This window comes from Orycteropus afer, unplaced genomic scaffold, assembly GCF_000298275.1.
Source record: "Orycteropus afer afer isolate SDZICR_OR568_19922 unplaced genomic scaffold, OryAfe1.0 scaffold00284, whole genome shotgun sequence".
Classification (NCBI taxonomy): domain Eukaryota; kingdom Metazoa; phylum Chordata; class Mammalia; order Tubulidentata; family Orycteropodidae; genus Orycteropus; species Orycteropus afer.
This window is the reverse complement of record NW_006921871.1, coordinates 3639393-3660871: the sequence shown is the minus strand read 5'-3', so window position 1 is coordinate 3660871 and position 21479 is coordinate 3639393. Positions and strand designations below refer to the sequence as shown.

General features: G+C 36.0%; 1 protein-coding gene across 1 annotated transcript in view; it reads right to left on the bottom strand.

Moving 5' to 3' along the window:
• NRXN1 (neurexin 1) overlaps positions 1-21479 on the bottom strand; it is a 1670321-nt gene that overhangs the window by 203528 nt on the left and 1445314 nt on the right. The window contains exons 19-20 of the mRNA XM_042782286.1: positions 17448-17537; positions 15756-16075 (exon numbers count right to left, since the gene is read on the bottom strand). Of these exons, the coding sequence (XP_042638220.1) occupies positions 15756-16075; positions 17448-17537 (410 nt within the window). The remainder of the gene's footprint in view (positions 1-15755; positions 16076-17447; positions 17538-21479) is intronic.

The following is a 21479-nucleotide window of genomic DNA, read 5'->3' as shown; positions in this document are numbered from 1 at the left end:
TTTATAGAATTAATGGTAGACTTTGGTATCCTCCTTGGGGAGGGGAGCCTAAACCTTCCCGATGGCCTAACCTTCCTCTTCTTTATACTGGGGCACATCTTCATCTTGTGTGAGTGTGTCTCCATCATCTCGCCGACGCCACCTCTCCCTCCAGAGACCCACAGCTGAGGCTGGACCTCAGCACTCTTTCAGTCAGTTGGCCAGGTAGCTGTCTTCCAAATCTCTTGTCACAGCTGAGTGAGTGCTCCAGCAAGACATCTGTTTGTTGAAACATCTCAGAGGGTATTCCGTCAATTCCCAGAGCCTTGTTTTTTTGCCAATTCCTTCATTGCAGCTTTGACTTCTTCCTTTGTTACCACTGGTTCTTGATCATGTGCTACCTCCTGAAATGGATGATCATCTACCAGTTCTTTTTGGTATAGTGCCTCTATGTATTCCATCCATCTTCTTTTGATGTTTCCTGTATCATTCAACACATTTCCCACAGAATCTTTCAATATTGCAATTCGAGGCTTAAATTTTGTGGTCAGTTCTTTCAGTTTGAGAAATGTCAAGCATGTTCTTCTCTTTTGGTTTTCTAACTCCAAGTCTTCGCACATTTCATTATAATAATTGACTTTGTCTTCTCAAGCTGTTCTTTGAAATCTTCTATACAGCTCCTTTATCCTGTTGAATCTTCCATTTGCTTTAGCTACTCTCCATTCAAGGACAAGCTTCAGAGTCTTTTCTTCCTATCTTGTCTTTTTAATGACCTTTTCTTTCTCCACGAATGATGTTCTTGATGTCATCCCAAAATTCCTTTAGTTTTCAGTCACTGGTGTTCAATGTATCAAATCTATTCTTTAGATGGTCTCTAAATTCAGGAGGGATATAATCAAGGTCATATTTTGGCTCTCCCTGACTTCTTTTAATTGTCTTCAGCTTCACCTTGCACTTGCATATGAGCAGTTGATGCTAACAACTTTACTAAATGAAAGCTTATTTCATATTCCCAATAAATTTGTCATCAAGATTTTTACTATCCATTATCATTAGCCTAGGGAGCTCTGGTAGCATAGTGCCTAAGGCACTTGACTGCTAACCAGAAGTCTGGCAGTTCAAACCCACCAGCCACTCCTCCGAAGGAAGATGGGGCAATCTACTTCCGTAGTGATACTGCCTCGGAAACCCAAGGAGGGTCACTATGAGTTCGGTCTGACTCGTCGGCACATAACAACCAACAACAACATCATTAGCCCATACTTTATTCAATAGCCCACCACTGACGTTCAGACATATAACAAAGTCTTGGAGTTTCCTCAGCAGCAGGTTTTCCCACAATCCTTTTAGGGGAGTCTCTAGATTTCCTTTGACCAGAAAGATTCCAGAAGGGGGTAAAGGGGGTTAGGATCACCACCTACCTTATCAGTTCTACAGTTTGGATGATAACACCTCTTCTAAAAGAAGCTCTCCACAAATGCTATTTAGATTGTAAACATGCTGGGGAAACAACGTGGGCAATTTCATAGTTGGGGTAGTGTCTAACACATTGTCCAAATTCAGAACATGTGAAATAATAAAAGAATGTCACTCAAATATGTGTATTATTAAATCAGGACAAAAATAGCTTCCCTCCTTTAAGTTCCTATCTGATTTTCAATTGTGTTAGTGATCCAGTAAATAATAGACTGTGACTCTGTAATGTACAAAAGTCTTGCTAATTTTGATGAAAAGTACTTTATAATTTACATACCAATTAACAGAGGTCACTCACAAGGATAGCATTTTAATTCCAAGTAACTGTATTGCATACATGAGGTGTACAAAAGATATTTGCTAATTTGTATTTTTAAGTAAATACATGCAACATACACCATTGTCAAAAGTCTACACGTATATATTTATATACTACACTACTATTTTTTAATAATTTGAAAAGCTTACTGGAGAAATCATTGGTGAACTCTGGGTTAATTTTTTGCTTGAGATTTTTTATAAAGAAGATATTACTGATGAGACAACAGTAAACTGGTGGATTTGAACCACCAAATTTCTGGTTAGCTGTCAAATGCCTTAGGCACTGCACCACCAAAAAAAAAAAAAAAAAAACCACTGCCATTGAGTTGATTCTACTCATAGCGACCCTTCCTTGTGTCTGAGGCAGTATCTCTATGGAAGTAGATTTCCCAGTAATAATAATAATATATATATATTATATATACATTTATATTTAGGTGCTCTGGTAGCATAGTGCCTAAGGCACTTGACTGCTAACCAGAAGGTTGCCGGTTCAAACCCACCAGCCACTCCTTGGAAGGAAGATGGGGCAATCTACTTCCATAGTGATACTGCCTTGGAAACCCAAGGAGGGGTTGCTATGAGTTGGGTCTGACTCAATGGCACTTAACAACAACAACATATATATTTGTATATATAACTATATCTATGTATTGTTAGGGAACTTTTCATTGATACTAACATTAAAGAAAAATCTAAGGTAGGCTCTGGATGATAAAATATTTAAGCAATTATCATAAAGATTTATTTATGTACTATTAACACACACACCCACACATACAGACAGAATTCTCTTTTGCTTTCTTATGTTCAGGTAAGTCTGCTTCATTCCTACCCTTCAAAGAAAAATGATTATTACATTTAAGACATGAATAAACCAGCATATAATACAAATCACTCTTGGTACTGATTAAGACAACAAAATAAGACTATATCTTGCCATTTACACATTAACCAATTATTAAACTGTTCTGGTTACCTAGTGCCGCTCTGACAAGAAATATAAATATACCACAAATGGGATGGCCTTAACAAACAGGGGTTTATTCTTAGATTTGGAGGCTTTAAGTCCAAGTTCAAAGTGCCAGGCTCTAGGGGCTGAGTAAAAGCCCCTCAACCTTGGGGTCCAGCTCTGCCTCCTGCTCCCGGCCCACTGGAGCTAGAGGTGTTTCTTCACTCAGACAGCTGCTGGCTGCTGAGGCTGAGAAGCTCCAAGGTTGACAAATAAAAAGGCACAGTCTTGATGTTACCGAACCGCACGGCAGACCATTAACTTAAGTCCATTGTAAGTCCCAAGGTCAGCAGAGCATAGCAGGCTGCTGAGCAACAACACGGCTACATACAGGGTCCAAGCAAGCCATAGGCTAGAGACCATTCCCAAGGCTTCTCCTTATATACAGGAAGCAGACCACATCCCAAAGGCAGGTACTCAGCTGCTTGTGGTAGACTCCACCATGGAGTTGATTGCCAGTCTCATCATGGGGAATAACTACCACCAGCTGCCTGGCCACTCAACCAGGCCCAGACAAGTTGACACAAGAACATAACCACCACATAAACCAAACAATAATTTTATGTCCTACAGTAAGAATAGAATTATCAGAGCAAGTTCCAACTTCCCTAGTCATCTTTGAGAAAATGCCCACTGAAGTTACTGTTACATATTAATTAGATGCATGGTCTTCAGTTATTCTACTTCTCCTATACTGATAAAGATTTTATCAAAAGAGATTATACCAAGAATCATAAATCCAATCTAGTCTAACTCACAGCTGGAAGTACTTAATGTTCTTCATACCCAAGTTGAAAAGGAGAATATCATGAATTTTTAATCTCTTTAATCAAAACATGTTACCAAGGACAGTTACAGAAATTATATTTGCAAGATTCCCAGAACCACACTGTGAAATAGCTTCTCCCTGAGAACAACTGGGAAATAAGTACAGGAAACATTTGGAGTGATCAGTCACCAGGAATTGGGGTTTACTGATAGTGGGGGGAGGTTTGAATAAAGCAGTGCAGGAAATGGGCATCAGTGGCTAGTTCCTTCATTGCCCAGGCTTGTCTCACACATTGTAGGGTATTTAGCATTCATTGCCTTCTTATGCTGACTGCTAGGTTTCCCTGAAGTCGCTAAATTGCTGCCCCTCCTTCCAACAAGCGCGCGCACAAGCGTGCTATAGGGATAGTGCTGCCTCCTTGTGGAGACGCTCTTATTCAATAGAGAATTCAGCGAAACAGATGCCACCACAAGATTCAGAGCAGGATGGGAAGGGTTTCATTCCGTAACAGGGGCGACCTTATGGCAGATAACAACAGACACTACACAATTAATAATTCACAGCTACTTTTTGAAAGACAGAAACAATAGCTTTAGAGGTAAGGTGCCCACCCATTCGCCCACTGCCATCAAGTCAATTCTGACTCATAGCGACCCTATAGGACAAAATAGAAGTTCCCCATAGGGTTTCCAAAGCTGTAAATCTTTACAGAAGCAGACTGCCTCAGCGCTCTTGCAGAGCAGCTGGTGGGTTCAAACATCAACCTTTTGGTTACCACATGAATGCTATAACCACTGAGCCATCAGAATTTCTTATAGGTAAGGTAGATGCTTTAATTTATGTTCTGCACTTGAGTGCTTTAAAAGCGTAATCGTTATCATTTATACAGTGTGTATATTCGTTGGGCAATGGTTGATTTTTTTAGGGTGAATTATATGGAATTTCCTTTTTTGTAGTAAAAAAAAAAAGTCAAATATCTGATTTCATGTGATTCACATAACTATTTACTCATTATGTTTAGGAAGTAATAATCTCCATTTCATAGGTAGGCAACTGAGGTGTTGAGAGGCTATGTAACTTAGCCAAGATTATCTAGCTAGTAAGAGCTGGGATTTTGGCAGTGGACCTTCCAAAGTTCATACTCTTCACTGCTGTGATATACTGCCCCTTAGCAGCCCAATGGCAGTTTGTCTGAGCAGACTTGGCTCCTACAACACCAAAAACCAAAAAAATCTGTTGTTATTGAGTCAATTCCAACTCATAGTGATTCCACAGAGGAGAACTGCTCTGTAGGGTAACTGTTTACAGAAGCAAACTGCCACACTTTTCTCCCATGGAGTGGCTGGTGGGTTTGAACAGTCATTGGCTTTAGTGATATTTGTGTTAGCAAGCAAACTCTTTAACCACTGTGCCATCAGGCGTCCATGAAATCATAATATTTAGGCAATGCCTAATGTTGTTGTTAGGTGCCTTCAAGTTGGCTCCAACTCACAGCAACCCTATCTACAACTGAATGAAACAATGTACTATCCTCAAAGTCCTTGCTATACCTGAGCCCATGATTGTAGCCAAGCACTTCACCCACTGTTCCATCAGGCCTCCATAATATCATAATATTTAGGCAATGCCTAATAAATAGTCAAATATAGAAGAAGTAGCAATAAGTCATGATACAAACATGATACAAATAAGTCATGGCTCAAACATATACTGGCTGTGTGTTCTTGGTCAAACCCTTCAACTTTCTCAGAGTTAATTTCCTCATCCTTCAATGTGTGAATATAATATTTGTCCAATCTGGCTTAAAATAATTTTGTGCTAAACAAAAGTAACCTACAAAAAATAAGATCTATAAAAATATAAGACAGTATGATGATATTGAAAATGATAGCAAAATGTTAAAAATCTCTTCTGAATTTGATCATTCTCTGTCACTAAAACACAGAATGCAAGAATTACAAACTTTTAGAGATGGGCTTTAGGGGTTAAGTGCCTTTATTTTATTTAAAAAAAAAAAAAAAAAAATAGGCCACATTTAGAGTTGCCATTTCTCCCTCACACAAATGTGTGCTTTAGGACTTGATTACATTTCTCATTTAATTAATAAGACATTTATTAGAAGCCAGAAGATACAAGGACGTAAGTTAGAGAGATGAAGCAAATTGTGATCACTCCCCGCCCCCCACCTCTAGTTCCCTAACAGAAAACTTTAGTTGCCACTGGCCTTATCCACATAATCCTGCTGGATAAGAAAACACCTTCTATAATCGATATCTAAAAATAATCTATGCATGTCAGTTGAAGAGGGATTCCCATTTCATGCTCCCCTGACCACAGGGATCCATTATCCTTGACTCTGTTTTTCTTTTTTAATACAGCACTTAGCAGCCTATATATGTCTATATATGTTGTTTGTTTTACTGTTTATTATCCACTTTCACTAGAATGTCAGCTTTGGGGAAACAAAGTATGTTGTCTAATTTTGTCCAGTGCTATAATTCCAGTGCCTAGAACAGTGCCTGGTATATAGTAAGTGCTCAGCAAACGTGTAAAGTGGATGGATGGATAGGTGGATATATTCACCCAGAACTAGTGTTGTCAGAAGGTGTCTTAAAACTAAAGTAGCATCTACCAGAAAAGCATCTAAGACCCCCCAGGTCCCAAATAAGATGAACTTTACAGAATTTTCTTAAAGTAAACCTTTGAAAATGTATTTAACCTGGTAGTTTTGGTCTCCAGCAGTGAAAGGAGCAACACCTTCTAAATAGCAGTTTCTTACCTACATTTAAAATTTCAATGAATTACATTTTTCTCACCAGGCACTATTCTTTTCAAGAGAAAATGCATTTGTATATATATTAAAATCTACTTTCAAGTATTTTTCTTTTCAATACATGCCCTGAAATTTGCTGTAAAGATGTACATTAATCTCAGTGAATTCAGGAGAAGGATTGGACTAGGGAAAACAAAATCACTTATTCCTATCACTAGTATTCTCAAAATGCAGAGTAGTTATCAGGAATAAATAGAATTATAAATACTGAAATTATTTTTTTTAATAATGAAGCACAGTTTTAGTTAATTAATTTTTTAATAAAATAAAATTTTGTCCTTTGAAGTTGCAAAATGTATTTTGTCAGTTTTAAATATTTCTATGGATATCTGTATGCACTCTGCTTACATTTTTTCCAAATACATAGTGTTCATTTTTCATGACTAACTCCAAAGCCTCCAGGAGGCAAGAGAAGTGCCCATTATATTCAAGCGTGCTTTTCTTGTTTGCACACTAATTGGGTTTCCTTTCAGAACTCCACTGAGAATCAGATGTCATTGGCTTTAGTGAAATATCTCATATGTGAAATATGCATGTCTCTGATGATCTACCATCAATTATTACTATTATTATTTTAAATTCTCAATACTTTGTTTTCTTGAGTAATTTTAATAAGTACATCCTTACCTAACTTGAACCAGAAAATTCTAAGATATTCCAATCATATTTACTGATTCTGACTATTTTGTAATTTAATTTCTTCCCAAGCTATAGTCCCTTCAGTCAAAAACCAAAATCTCTCAAAGACTTATTTTCTATCCTTTCTTAAGATTTTTGAAATGAGATGAAAATAATATGGAAAAAGCTATTCAAGAATGAAAATAGGTAAGGACACCAAAGAGTCAGTCTCAGCTCAGAATGTAAAGAAAAGGCTCTCCTATTCATTATTCTTATGGATTATGTTTTCTTGCTAAGGGAGACAAACTTGTCTGTCAGTTTGTCATACTGTGGTTGCTTGCACATTGCTGTGCACTTGAGGCTGTGCCACAAGTTTTCAAATACCAGCAGGGTTACACGTGGTGCACAGATTTCAGTGCAGCTTACAGACTAGACGCACTAGGAAGAAGGAAGAGGTCACCCACTTCTCAGAGAATTTGGCAGGGAAACCCTTATGAATATCAGAGAAACACTGTCTGATACATTACCGGGCAACTTTATGAATAGCCTGGATGCACTGTCCAATGCTGTGCAGGAAAATGAGCCCCTTGGGTCGGAAGGCACTCAAACTACTACTGGGAAAGAGCTGCCTTATCAGAGTAGAACCAACCTTAAAGATACGGATAAAGTAAAACTTTCAGGAATTCCATTTGCTGATGTGGCATGACTCAAATAGAAGAGAAACAGCTGCAGACATCCATTAATAATCACAACATGGAATATACAAACTATGAATCTAAGAAAATTGGAAGTTGTCAAAAAGTGAAATGGAACTCATAAAGACTGATATCCTAAACGTTAGTGAGCTGAAATGGACCAGTTTGGCATTTTGAATCAGACAACCATATGATCTACTATGAGAGGAATGACAATTTGAAGAGGAATGGTTTGACATTCATCATTGCAAAGGATGTTTCAAGATCTGTCCTGAAGTACAGTGCTGTCAGTTTTAGGATAATATCCTTACACCTACAAGGAAAACCAGTTAATGCAACTACTATTCAAATTTATGCACCAATCACCAAAGCCAAAGATGAGGAAATTGAAGACATTTATTAACTTCTGCAGTCTGAAACTGACTGAACATCCAATAAAGATGTGTTATCTTTATTATCACTGGTGACTAGAAGGCAAAAGTTGGAAACAAAGAAGAATCACCAGTACTTGGAAAATTTGACCTTGGTGACAGAAATAATGCTGGAGATCACATGATAGAATTTTGCAAGAACAATGACTTACTCATTGCAAATGCCTTTCTTCAACAACACAAACAGTGGCATACACATGGACTTCGCCAGATGGAGTACGCAGGAATCAGACTGACTATATCTGTGGCAAGATGAAAAAGCTCAATATCTTCAGCCAAAACAAGGCTAGGAGCTGACTGTGGAACAGACCATCAACTGCTCACATGCAAGTTCAACTTGAAGTTGAAAACAATTAAAACAAGTCTACGAGCACCAAAATATGACCTGGAATATTTCCCTCCTGAATTTAGAGACAATCTAAAGAAGAGATTTACTTCATTGAACACCAATGACCGAAAACCAGAAGAATTGTGGGATGACATCAAGCACATCATCTATGAAAAAACAAGAGGTCATTAAAAAGGCAAGAAAAAAGGAAAGACCAAAATGGATGTCAGAAGAGACTCTGAAATTGGCCTTGGGCAGAGAGTAGCTAAAGCAAATGGAAGAAATGACAAGATAAAAGAGCTGAACAGAAGATTTCAAAGAGCAGCTCAAGCAGAAAAAGCCAATTTCTATAATGAAATGTGCAAATACCTGGATTAGAAAAGCAAAGGGAAGAACATGTTCAGCATTTCTCAAGCAGAAAGAACTGAGAAAAAGTTTAAGCCTCGAGTTGCAATATTGAAAGATTCTATGGGCAAAATATTGAATGATGCAGGAAGCATCAAAAGTAGATGGAAGCAATACACAGTCACTGTATAAAAAAGAACTGATCGATCTTCATCCATTTCAGGAGGTGGCATATGTTCAAGAGCTAATGCTATTGAAGGAAGAAGTTGAAGCTGCATTGAAGTAATTGGCAAAGAACAAGGCTCCAGGAATTAATGGAATACCATTGAGATATTTCAACAAATGGATGCCCTGCTGGAGGCACTCACTTGGCTAAGAGATTTGGAAGACAGCTACCTGGCCAATTGACTGGAAGAAATCCATATTTGTACCCATTCCACAGAAAGGTGATTCCAGAGAATGTGGAAATTATCGAAGAATATCATTAATATCACATGCAAGTAAAATCTTACTGATTCAAGAAAGGTTGCAGCAGTATATTAACACAAAACTTCCAGAAATGCAAGCTGGATTCAGAAGAGGACATGGAATGAGGTATATCATTGCTGACATCAGATGGATCTTGGCTCAAAGAAAAATACACCAGAAAGATGTTGACTTGTGTTTTATTGACTATTCAAAAGCATTCAATTTTGAGGATCATAACAAATTGTGGACAACATTGAGAAGAATGGGAATTTCAGAACACTTAATTGTACTCATGAGGAACCTGTACATAGACCAGGACACTGTCATTCAAATGGAACAAGGGGATGCTGCATGGTTTAAAATCAAGAAGGGAATGTGTCAGGATTGTATCCTTTTACCATACTTATTCAATATATATGCCAAACAAATAATCTGAGAAGCTGGATTGTATGAAGAAGAATTTGGCATCAGGATTTGGAGATGAATCATAACAATCTGTGATATGCTGATGACACAACTTTGCTTGCTGAAAGTGAGGATGACTTGAAGCATTGATGAAGATTGAAGAATACTGTCTGCAGTATGGATTACATCTCAATATAAAGAAAACAAAAGTCCTCACAACCAGACCTATAAGCAGCGTCACAATAAATGGAGAAAAGATTGAAGTGGTCAAAGACTTCACATTACTTGGTTCTACAATTGATGCCAATGCAAGCAGCAGGTCAAGACATCAGATGACATATAGCACTGAGGAAATCAGCTGCAAAGGACCTCTTTCAAATGCTGAGGAGCAAAGATATCTCCTTGAGGACTAAAGTGTGCCTGACACAAGCCATGGTATTTTCAGTCACCTCATGCATGTGAGAGCTGGACAATGAAAAAGGAAGATCGAAGAAGAGTTGATGCTTCTGAGTTGTAGTGCTGGCAAGGAATTTTGAAAGTACCATGGACTGATAAAAGAACTAACAAATCTTTCCTGGAGGAACTATAGCCAGAATGCTCTTTGGAAGCGAGAATGGCCAGACTTTGTCTTACTTTCTTTGGTCATGTTATCAGAAGGGACCATTCCCTGGAGAAAGATGTCATGCTTGGTAAGGTGAATGGTTGTCCAAACAGGGGAAGGCCCTCAACAAGATGGATTGACACAGTGGCTGTGGCAGTGGGCTCAAGTATACCAAGGATCGTGGAGCTGGCACAGGACCAGGTGATGTTTCTTTCTGCTGTGCATACGGTCACTATGAGTTGGAGATGACTCAACAGCACCTAACAACGACATGTTTTCTTACAAAGATAGATTTTATATATGCTGTAAGTGTCAGATGAAATATGATTTTATAGAACAGACTGGGATGCTTTTGAGAGTCAAAAAGGGTACTATTAATAATTACATCGAGGTACCTGGTACTTGGAGTCCTATTTTAGCCAACGGTGATGCAAGGTCACCCCGTATAAAAATCAAGGATAAAAATCTTTGTTTTATTAAATAATCATCAGAAGAATAAATTAGGAGCACTATGACTAAAATCAATGGAATTGTAGAGATGACCACCCAAGAGACTTCTAGTTCACCTCTTTTATTTTGGAGAGGCCAAAAGACTAAAAGTACAGAGATGTTAACCAACTTGTCCAGATCACATGTCAAGGCAAGTGGTCATGTTGACAGTGGAAACCGGGTATCTTGATATACCATGCTCTTTCCATTATACTGTTCTATGCTCCTTGTAGACAAAGACATCACTACAGATCTATATTCTCTATAATATGTACATACTTTAAAAACATTCTTGAAGGAAAGAACCAAAATACTTCAAAATGTGCTACAAAGAATAGTCCAGAAGAAAAGCCACAACTTGATCTTAAAATAAATCACACAGCTCCAATTCTCTGTCTTTACAGACTTGTAACCAAAAGAAGTGAATGTCCTTTGCACCCTAGTTGATGCCTATTTATTTATGTAAAGATACATACAACACACATGACTTTGTCAGATTATTCAGAAGAGGAGGGGACACTTAGTAGTCAAAATCTTGCAAAACACTCCCAGCCCCCAACCACAAGAAGCTCTTACTATCCTATAGAACTTTATGTTATCTAGTATTTTCAAATACTCACTTTCTGAGATTAATCTTACATAAAATTCCCCTCTTTAAGAGGAATAGATCTTATGGAAACATTTAGAAATTAAATATTCTAAGTAAAAGAAAAAAACTTTATGAAGTTTATATAATCTGTTTTAGAAGGTTTTTTGATATTATTATATTCATAGGAAAATTGTCATTTAGTCAGGAGGGCCGCTAAAAATCCTCATTATTTCATAATGCAATTCATGTCTTTCTAAAGTAAACATCAATCTGAAAATTAATCATCAAGCAAAGTAGAAAAATTTTCTTTGTATTTTTATTTTTAAGGTATATTTACTTATGAATAGGATTGTGAACAGGATGTTACAGGAGAATATTTTGATGCATACTCTTTTGTATTCTCTGACTCTGTAAAAATTGAAATACAATTCTTCCCTACTACTTTGCCCTGCAGGATGGCTGAACAAACTTCATCTCATCTATTTGAAATGAATCCAATTTAATTCTGCTTGACCAAAAATCTGTTTCCATAGTTCTAAAACATGCAATCACCCCAAGGTACATTGCCATTGCAGCTTAAGTGGCTCAGTGTTATCACCGAGGAAAATACACTTTGAGAAAACAGTCAGAATGGCTTTTGAAAAATAAAATGACCCTTCCTGGTGCATGATTTAGTAAGACAGTGGATTAAAGCAGGCAGACATGGCAGTTGGTGGCAAGGTTTAAAGGAAACAGCTTTATCTAACCTGCAAAAATGGGTCAAAGGTATAGTCCTGGAATTAGCATTACAAATCATTCTCTCATATTTAAACTTTGAACCAAAGGGGAAAAATCACTTTAAATTCTACAGATCTGTGATCTCTTTGTAGTTGGAAGAAAATAGAAAAATCAATTGTAAGGTAAGAACAATTTATAAATGTATTTTTCATTCAGTTACTCAAAAATAAATTATATTCCTTCTTTCCTGATTTGGTTGTGTAGTGTTTAAGGCTAACCAGAAGCCTGGTAGTTCAAACCCACCAGCCCCTCCTTGGAAGGAAGATTGGACAATCTACTTCCATAGTGATACTACTTCAGAAACCCAAGGAGGGGGTTGCTATGAGTATGGCAGTGAGTTCATTTGTTTTATACATGTATTGTTACCTGGAATAGCATACATTTTATAAGAGAATATTTTATAAACAATTAATCCTGTTTTAAAACACTGTTGCCACTATTGAATATTTGTCAAGAGAATACATTAAAACAAATTATTTAATTTCTGTTGTTGGTCTGTTAAAAATTTAAAGATTTAAAATATCTACTTTTCAATGAACCAAGTAATCATTTATTTTAGTCAATACCTAATCAAATGAACCCAGTAATTATTAATTGGCTAAATCATTTATTTCTATAAACCACTGTTTTCTTTAAACATGTAATAGCTTATAGTAAAATAGATTTTTTCATTGGCAATTAATGACCTGTTAACTGTTTTCCTTTTCCATTAATTAATATTATTATAAAATGCCTACGTTTTTATTTTTGCATTTCTAGGTGTTTAGCTTTTAAATGAAACAGTATTTTACACATTTTTTAAAGAAAGAAAATTTTCTCAATACATAGCAGTTCCCAGCTGACTAAATACATAAAGATAATCCAAACAATTCTTTGCTTACTTTGGTATACATCTGGGTTACCTACGAACTTTAGAAATTATAATTCCATTAGTAATCAAACAAAAATACTAAGAAAAAATATCTGATCATTTCAAATATTAATCACAGAAACATTTCCAACTCTGGGAGCTCTGAAAAATTGTCGTCTTATGAATGATTTATATGAAGGAAATAGTCTGTCAATTCCTTTATATCTCTTTTTTCCTGTATCCAATTTACCTTAAAATCTTGCTTATCATTAACTAAACTATACATAAACAATAACAATAACAGAGCATTAATGAAGCTTTCTAAAAAACAAACTCACTGCCCTCAAGCAATTCCAACTGATAGGAACCGCTGCTGGATTTCCAAGACTATAAATCTTTACAGAAGCAGATGCCTCACCTTTCTTCCACAGGGTGGCTGGTAGGTTTGAATCACCAAACTTTTAGTTAGCAGATAAATGCCTTGACCACCACACCACCAAAGCTCCTTAATGAAGTGTTCAGAAAGAAATTTTAACTGCAATTTAATGGAGTTGCTGGGCATGCTTAAATTTGTCCTGAGCTATAAGTATTTATCCAAGGAGCTAAGTGACATGATATTATCAACAATCTTATAAATCCAAACAAGATAAAATCAATAAAATGATGACCATCTACACAAGCATTCCTGTTAGAATCTATGTTCCATGAGGGTAAGGATTTTGTTATTGTTACTAATGCACCTTCAGTGCCTCAAACAGTATTTGACTCATGTAGAGGCTGATAAAAATAGTGACTGGTTAACATCCTATGAGACAGTCCATTTTCGTTTGTAACCAAAAGCAAATAGAAAAAAGAAAGGAAAGGGAAAATAGGTCCATGTATGTGCATATCATGCAGTATTATATTTGTAAATTTTCAGAATTTACAATTTCTTACTTATTTCTCTTCTCCAGATATTTTATCTTCCTCTATTGCTTTCCTTCCACCCCTCATATAGAAAGTAAAAGCGAGAATCTTTATTTCTTTTTTCATCTGGGGAGTATGTGTTGATTACTGTGTAGAGTGTGCTGTTACAAACATGGCCTGCTTTCTATTAACGCTCTTCCCAAATCTGACATTTGGTCTACTTCAAATAAAAGCAATTTTAAAAATGTGTTGCTCAACTATCATTACTAAACGTTTGATGAAACATTCTATAAAAGAAACCTGATTAAAAGGAGAAAAATGCAGACAGAATTTCAAATTCTCATGGAATCCAGATTTCTGGAGCCATTGAGGCTGGGTGAACCCCAAAAACAATTGCCCTGGGATAATCTTTAATCCTTAAACCAAAAATATCTCCTAAAATCTTTTTTCAAACCAAACAAGAGTTTAGTAATTAGTAAAGAAAAAGTGCCTTGAGCACTGAGCTTCTTTAAGAGCTATGTATATAGGATAAAATTGACAATAGCAACCAAAAAGATTAGATGACAATCAACTTAAGGGGTAGGGAGTTTATGTCAATGGAGGAGAACAAGTCAAAGAAAGGGAGGTGAAAATAGTTACACAACTCAAAGATTGTAATCAGTGTCACCCAATTTTACATGTACAAATTGTTAAACTGGTCAATGTCTTGCTGTGTTTATTCTCAAAAACAATAGCAACAACAAATGAAATAATTTTTTTTAAAGTATTAGATAAATTTTAAAAAATGAGTTGCCATTCTTGCCTCTTAAGAATACAGTTTTCTAGAAAAGCTAAAATCACACATTTGGCAAAGTTCTATGTATCATCTAAGGAGGACACTTACCAAAGGTTAAAAACAAAACAAAACAATCAATTTTGGATCAGAAAATACACAATTCTGAAAGAAGTACTGTCTGAATCTGTACAAAAGCCACAGATGTCAACAGAGTAGTCAAGCTTGAAAAAGTGTTCTATAGAATGGAAGCTCTACAAGGCAGGCAGATTTTTTCCTGCATTCTTCATTTCAAAACTCTAATACCTAAACTAGGGCCTCATACATAGTGTTCTTTAGAATTAATAATATAGTTCCAAGTTGAACAAATGCCAGAGTTAACAAAACTATTTTTAAAAAACTCTGACATAAAATGGAACAATAAGATCATTAAAGTACATTCTGTTTTATTACAGGTAGTTATCCTCAATGAGGGGAGTTACCTACATATAATACAAATATCTTACCCCAAGATAGTGTTTTGAACACCAAATTCAGGATCTTTGTCTTCAAACAAACCAGCACTTTTTTTTTCCCTTGAAAAACTAATAAGGTGAGACTGTCATACACCATGAGAGCCACATGCCACCCATTTCAAAAATTTAAAACTTCAAAATATAATAGAACTACTGGTAGTTTCCTCCTTTAAAATGATTAAATTGGCTTTTATTTTCTTTGGATACAGAGCTAAGCTTGAACAAATAAAGTCTTCCAAATACTTCACTGATTTATCCATTTAACTGAGAAAGTGAACACCCTGTGTGATCAGCAGAAAATTGTCTAAGCTCACGCCAGACTGAGGTTATGAATAAAGACTCTCATCTAGCAATGAAGAAACCAGGACAAAACAGTTCGTAAAAATCCACAAATCTCAAATCAACCATATATACATATTTCATAATCAAACTGAATGCACAATATTAAGCAAATCTCAAATGAAGCAGCAATATCTAAGATCAGAAACAACCTCCTTTTGGAAAAGACACAGATGGAGAAAAGCCCACTTATATAATTTTAGTTTCAAAATGAAGGAATGAAATCCACCTACTCACCTGGCTAATGGGTTCTTTCGTAGGAGGCTTTCCTCTTCTGGCTGTGCTAGTAGCTAGGGTGGTGGTGGTTTCCATAATGGATGTGGACATCTCTGACTGCATGGCAGTGGCTGTCGACTCGGTTGTCATAGAGGAAGGCACTTCACCAACCAGTCTCACATTTCCCACTATGGCGATGTTGGCATCATTTTCGGCTGCCATATTCAGAACTTTCAAGCCATTGTAGTAAAGACCAGAGAGCTGGCCCTGGAAGGGCTGGCCCTGCTCTTTCCCGCCAATTATTATGGTTGCTTGGCTATTGAAGATTGTGAGCTGACGCCCTGTAAAAATAATATTACATACATGCAAAAATGTTGATTGTGAACTCTACATTCTACAAAGGATGATAAAACAGATCTTTCATGGAGTGAGTAATGAGAGCAATAAACTATAAGAGAGGCATTTGACTCATAATTCATTGCTTATTAATGAGGTGTCCATGAAATGCATAATTATTGGCAATACTTGTAAATTCTCAACTTATTGTAAATGTCGTGCTTTTGCTAAAAGACCAATCAAAGATATGTCTTACAAATCAATTTTTAGTGGATCCCTTTTCCTTTTTACCTCAAGATTTTATGCTGTTGGTCACTAAATTAAAAAAAAAAAAAAGTTATATATCTACTGTTTCAAGTATTTGTCATTCTGAAATTACCATGGCAGATACTAATCTATGGCAGCAGAAATCTAATTTTAAATTTATGGTAAAAAAGAGTCTCATAATTCAGATCATGGTCATACGTATTTATATCTATTTTTAAAAATGCTTATTTTAAGGCAATTGTCCACTGTTAAATGATTTTTTTCTGCAAACAATCACTCTGAAAAGAAATGCATGGTTTACACTGAGCATGTCAGAGACAAAAATTCAAAAATATTTATCTGATTGGCTTTCAGCAAGTCTATCAAAACAAAACAAAATGAAAAAAAAAAATAGCTTCAGATGTAAAAAGCGGCTTCAGGAATGATACACAAACCAATGGAGAATTTATGGCACATTTCCATCATACAGCAATCCTCAGCAACAGTACCATTATTATCAAATTGAGTATCCAGTTTTAGCAGATTGCTCTCTGCTCATAAAAAGCATGCACACAACTTTAAGTTCAGTTTTAATTAGGGCTTGTTCCCAAATGCTCTTAGAAGGTTGCAAACGTTAAAGGGACTTCATTTTGACTGGCAATTCATATTGCCTACTATTTATTTAAGATGCCTAGAGTTTAAACAAAGAGTTGTTTTTTGTTGTTGTTTTTTGTTTTTTTCAGGACCATAATAGAGATCTCAGAACTACATATATTTTAGTTAATAATTTAGAGGCTGGACCATGTAATATAATCTATGAATGATTTATCATTTTGGGTTAATGCTTGCTGTGAGTACCTTCAAAGATTGAGTTAGTGGATTATATTTAACAGTCCCTTTAACCTTAAGTTAACAGGGTAAGATTATTAAACAGCTGGTACGTCTAAAAATGTATAGAAATTATTATACAAGGTATGCAAATATTACTATCTACATTTTACTGTTTTAAATTTGTTTTTAATTTAGTTTTACGGAAAATTTATTTTTTATGTTTATTAGTGTTACAATGAAGTACTACTTGGTTATGTTCAAATTATTTTTTTATTTGAAGTTTTAATCAATGTTTTTTACCTTTGTCGAGTAGCCATTCATCAACTACTCGACCAAGTCGATATGGAATTCGCTGTCTAGCAATCGCCAGGCGCTCGTTATCATTGTTTCCTTTAAAGTTTAAAGAGACATTTCATTGGTTAAAATCTGTAAGGTCAAAGGTTAAAAGTTAATACTTAAAGCTTGAGCTATACAGTTGCCACATGATTTTTTGAAATTTGGAATTTTAAAAAGTTCTACCTAGAACATTTCATGTTTCAGACTTTTCATTCATTCATTTATTTTATTTTAGCAAACAAAATTATTCCTATGTTAATTGAAAATTAGAAATCTGCATTTGAGCTAGGTTATTAAACTTATGTTATAGACAGACCCGAACAACCAATTTAAACAGCATATAATAGCTTTACAAAAAATGACCATTGACCTCAGGGTTTTGTCTTTTTGATGTTTCTTATTAACTAGTTAAACATGTTCAGGTGAAACAGGTTTAAGTTTTCAAAATACATTCAACCTCTGATTCCAGATTAGTAATTTATGAACACCAAACTTAATACCATCTTTGGCACACTGAAGCATCTAAAATAGGCCTAGCATACTTTATTTCCTATTCAGAAAACAGAAAATCTTATTCATCTCATTTAAGGAGATCACTAAGTCCAAAATTGTTCTTGTGTATTCCGCACAAATTGGTTTATCAATCACTTTGGACATCACAAGAAAATACATCTTGCATCGTCCAAATATGTTATTACAAGAAAAGGCTTTGACAAAAGTGACTTAATTGGAGTGTCCTTTAGTTTCATTTAATACTTAACGTGTGGAAGCATATACCATTTGAAAAACTTCTTACATGTATGTTTTTATATACTCAAATATCTGCTTTTTATTTAGCTATTATAAAGAAGACATAATAATTTAAGGAATAGATAAAAGCCACAAACACTGGCCTCATTCATATACTAAACTAAATGTGATCCTGTTTCCTTTGAACAAAAAGTATTTGATAGAAACAGTGTTTAAACTGACCTTGAACAATGCTTGCAAAAAATGAGTGTTTACTTTCTGTCTCAGTGATCAGTGGTGCAGATTGCAAGAAAAGTTTTCTTTTTCTATGGAAATTAATGAACATGAAATTTTGAGCTAAGACATTTTGACAATAGCTCAGGTGAAGACTGAGATGTGAAAGAAATATTGGATGGTAAAACTGCTGACAGAAGAAACAAACATTTAGCTAGTGAAGATAACAGACATTTTTGCTCAAGCTAAGAGTAATTTACATGTATTTTCTTATGTTAATATTATTATGGGAGCTCTGGTGGCGGAGTGCCTAAGGCATTTGACTGCTAACCAGAAGACTGGCGGTTCAAACCCACCAGCCACTCCTTGGAAGGGAGGTTGGGCAATCTACTTCCGTGGTGATACCGCCTCAGAAACCCAAGGAGGAGTCACTATGAGTTGGATCTGACTTGACTGCCGTGAGTTTGATTAATTTGGTTTAAGTATAATTATACCCTAAACTTAACCACAATAACCTCGGCATGATTCTGGTCACAACGTTTTGAAGAAACAGAAAAGGATTACCTCCTGGATTTTATCAATTTGTTATTTAAATGTGTGCATGGCTGAAGATATTTTACCCATTAATATTTTATTTAAAATATAAGGATCAAAATGGAGCCAATTGTAAAGTTTAATAAAAAATCTTTATGCGTATATCTCGGTATGTCATAATATTTTTATCACAACAAATAATTTTAAACAATTAAATTGTCTAATAATGGAGGATTATTTGGTCCAAATACATTACACCTATACACTGGTATAATATGCAATCACGAAAATGTTTTAAAACAACATTTTATAACATGAGAATATACTTTTTGTATAAAGTTAACTTTAGGAAAAAAAAAAGCTATATATATCATAAAAACCCAAGCCTTTCACTGCCCTTTCTTAAAGACTATGCACAGGGTGGGTTCTTGTATGTATCTGTATGTACGTATGTTTGAAAAAAATATACTACACTTTAATATTGGTTGTCTTAAAAACAAAAACAAAAAAACTCACTGCCATTGAGTTGGATCCTCTGTTAGTGACCCCACCTTGCGTTTCGAGGCGGTATCACTACAGAAGTAGATTGCTCAACCTTCCTTCTGAGGAGTGGCTGGTGGATTTGAACTGCCAGCCTTCTGGTTAGCAGTCAAATGTCTTAGGCACTACACCACCAGAGCTCACTAGGTTATCTTGGGGGACTGCAATTATTGAGTAAGGTATATATTCTGGGTTATATAATAAATAGGTTTTACTTTCATAACTTGAAAATCAAAATAAAATGTTATTTTTCAAAATACATGTCTTTTGCTTTAAGGGCTTCTTTCCTGCCCAGTGCTCAAACAAATTCACAGGAGTAATTCTCCTCACAACTTTATAATTAGGTGGCCCCTCATATTGTTTTTCAGGATGTGCCCATCATCTGGATCAACATTATTTCCTCAGCCACCACTTTAACATAGGCCTCAAGTCCTCTCTTGCTTAATTAATTACTACTACAGTTGACTGCTAACCAGAAGGCTGATGGTTCAAACCCACTAGCTACTCCTCGGAAGGAAGATGGGGCAATCTACTTCCGTAGTGATACTGCCTCAGAAACCCAAGGAGGGGTCGCTATGAGTCGGGTCTGACTCGATGGCACATAACAACAACAACAACAGTTTATAGATCTAGCTGCATCCTCTCGGAAATAAATTCTATCCTTTCTCCACACATCAGCCAATATCTAATCATGCCACTTGTCTGATTATAACTCTTTCCATTGTCTTTTGGATAAAATTGCTGACCCTTAATGAGACTTATGAAAACTTCCACAATCTGATCCCTTCCCACCTCCCCTGCTTCATCTCAAGGCCATTGCCTGCCACTACCTTGTTCTCCTTTTTCCAGCCTCATAAGACTTTTAGTTCCTATGAAACTCTCCCCTCTCGTGTTTGGGTCTTTGCACTTGTAATTTCCTTTAGCTGAAACATTCTCCCTCTGTTCCTACACTATCTCCATCTTTCCTTGTTGCTGTTGTTGTTAGTTGTTGATGAGTTGCTTCTAATTCATGGCAACACCAAGAGCGCAGAGTAGGAATATACTCCATTGGACACTCAAGGCTGTAACCTTTCAGAAACAGATCACCAGGTCTGATTTCCAATGTGCCTCTGTGTGGATTTGAACCACAAAGCTTTCACTAGTAGTCCAGTGGCTAACCACTGGTGCCACTCAGAGATTCCAGCCATCTTTCCTTAGCCACCCACAGCTTATTAATGAACTCTTCTTGGCAAGAGTATCACTTTCTCAAGACTTCCTTGACATCCCAAGCTAGGTTAGTATACCTGATTACAGGTTTTCCTAGCTCCTGCTATATGCAAAACTAACACTGAATTTTTAATTACATATTCTACAAATATTTTCCCTTTGAGTTCTGATATTTCATGAGATCAGGTACCATGTATAGTGCTATGTCCCCATTGCTTGTACAGTAGCTATCACATAACCTCCAAATAAATATCTATAGAACAAAATACTGAAGGATATATTGTTTTTAGATGACAGCTTCTCTAGTGTCATTCATTTTTTCCTATAAGCTAAAAACTTTCAAAAGAAAAAGAAAGCAAATACTTGTACCCATAGAATAGACCACACATAGCCAAGATTTTCTTTCATACTTTCAAAAGAAACTACCATATTTAACAACTATAATTTCATTTAACTTATGGGATGTCACTGATTTGAGTATCTGTACAATCAATAATTTCATTATTTGTTTAGTGGTAACCACTCACTGACATAAATAGGTGATCATGGTCGTGGAGACTAGTGCCCATGGCAAACACTGGAATCGTGCCCCTGCCCAAACATCTAACACCCATCTTTTAAATAACTTTACCAAAAAACTAACTCAAAAATGTAAGTCCAGAGGTGGGGCAAGATGGCGGACTAGGCAGAAGGATTGCACAGACCCTCTTCAACAAAGAAAAGGGAAACCAATTAACACAGACACAGAAGATA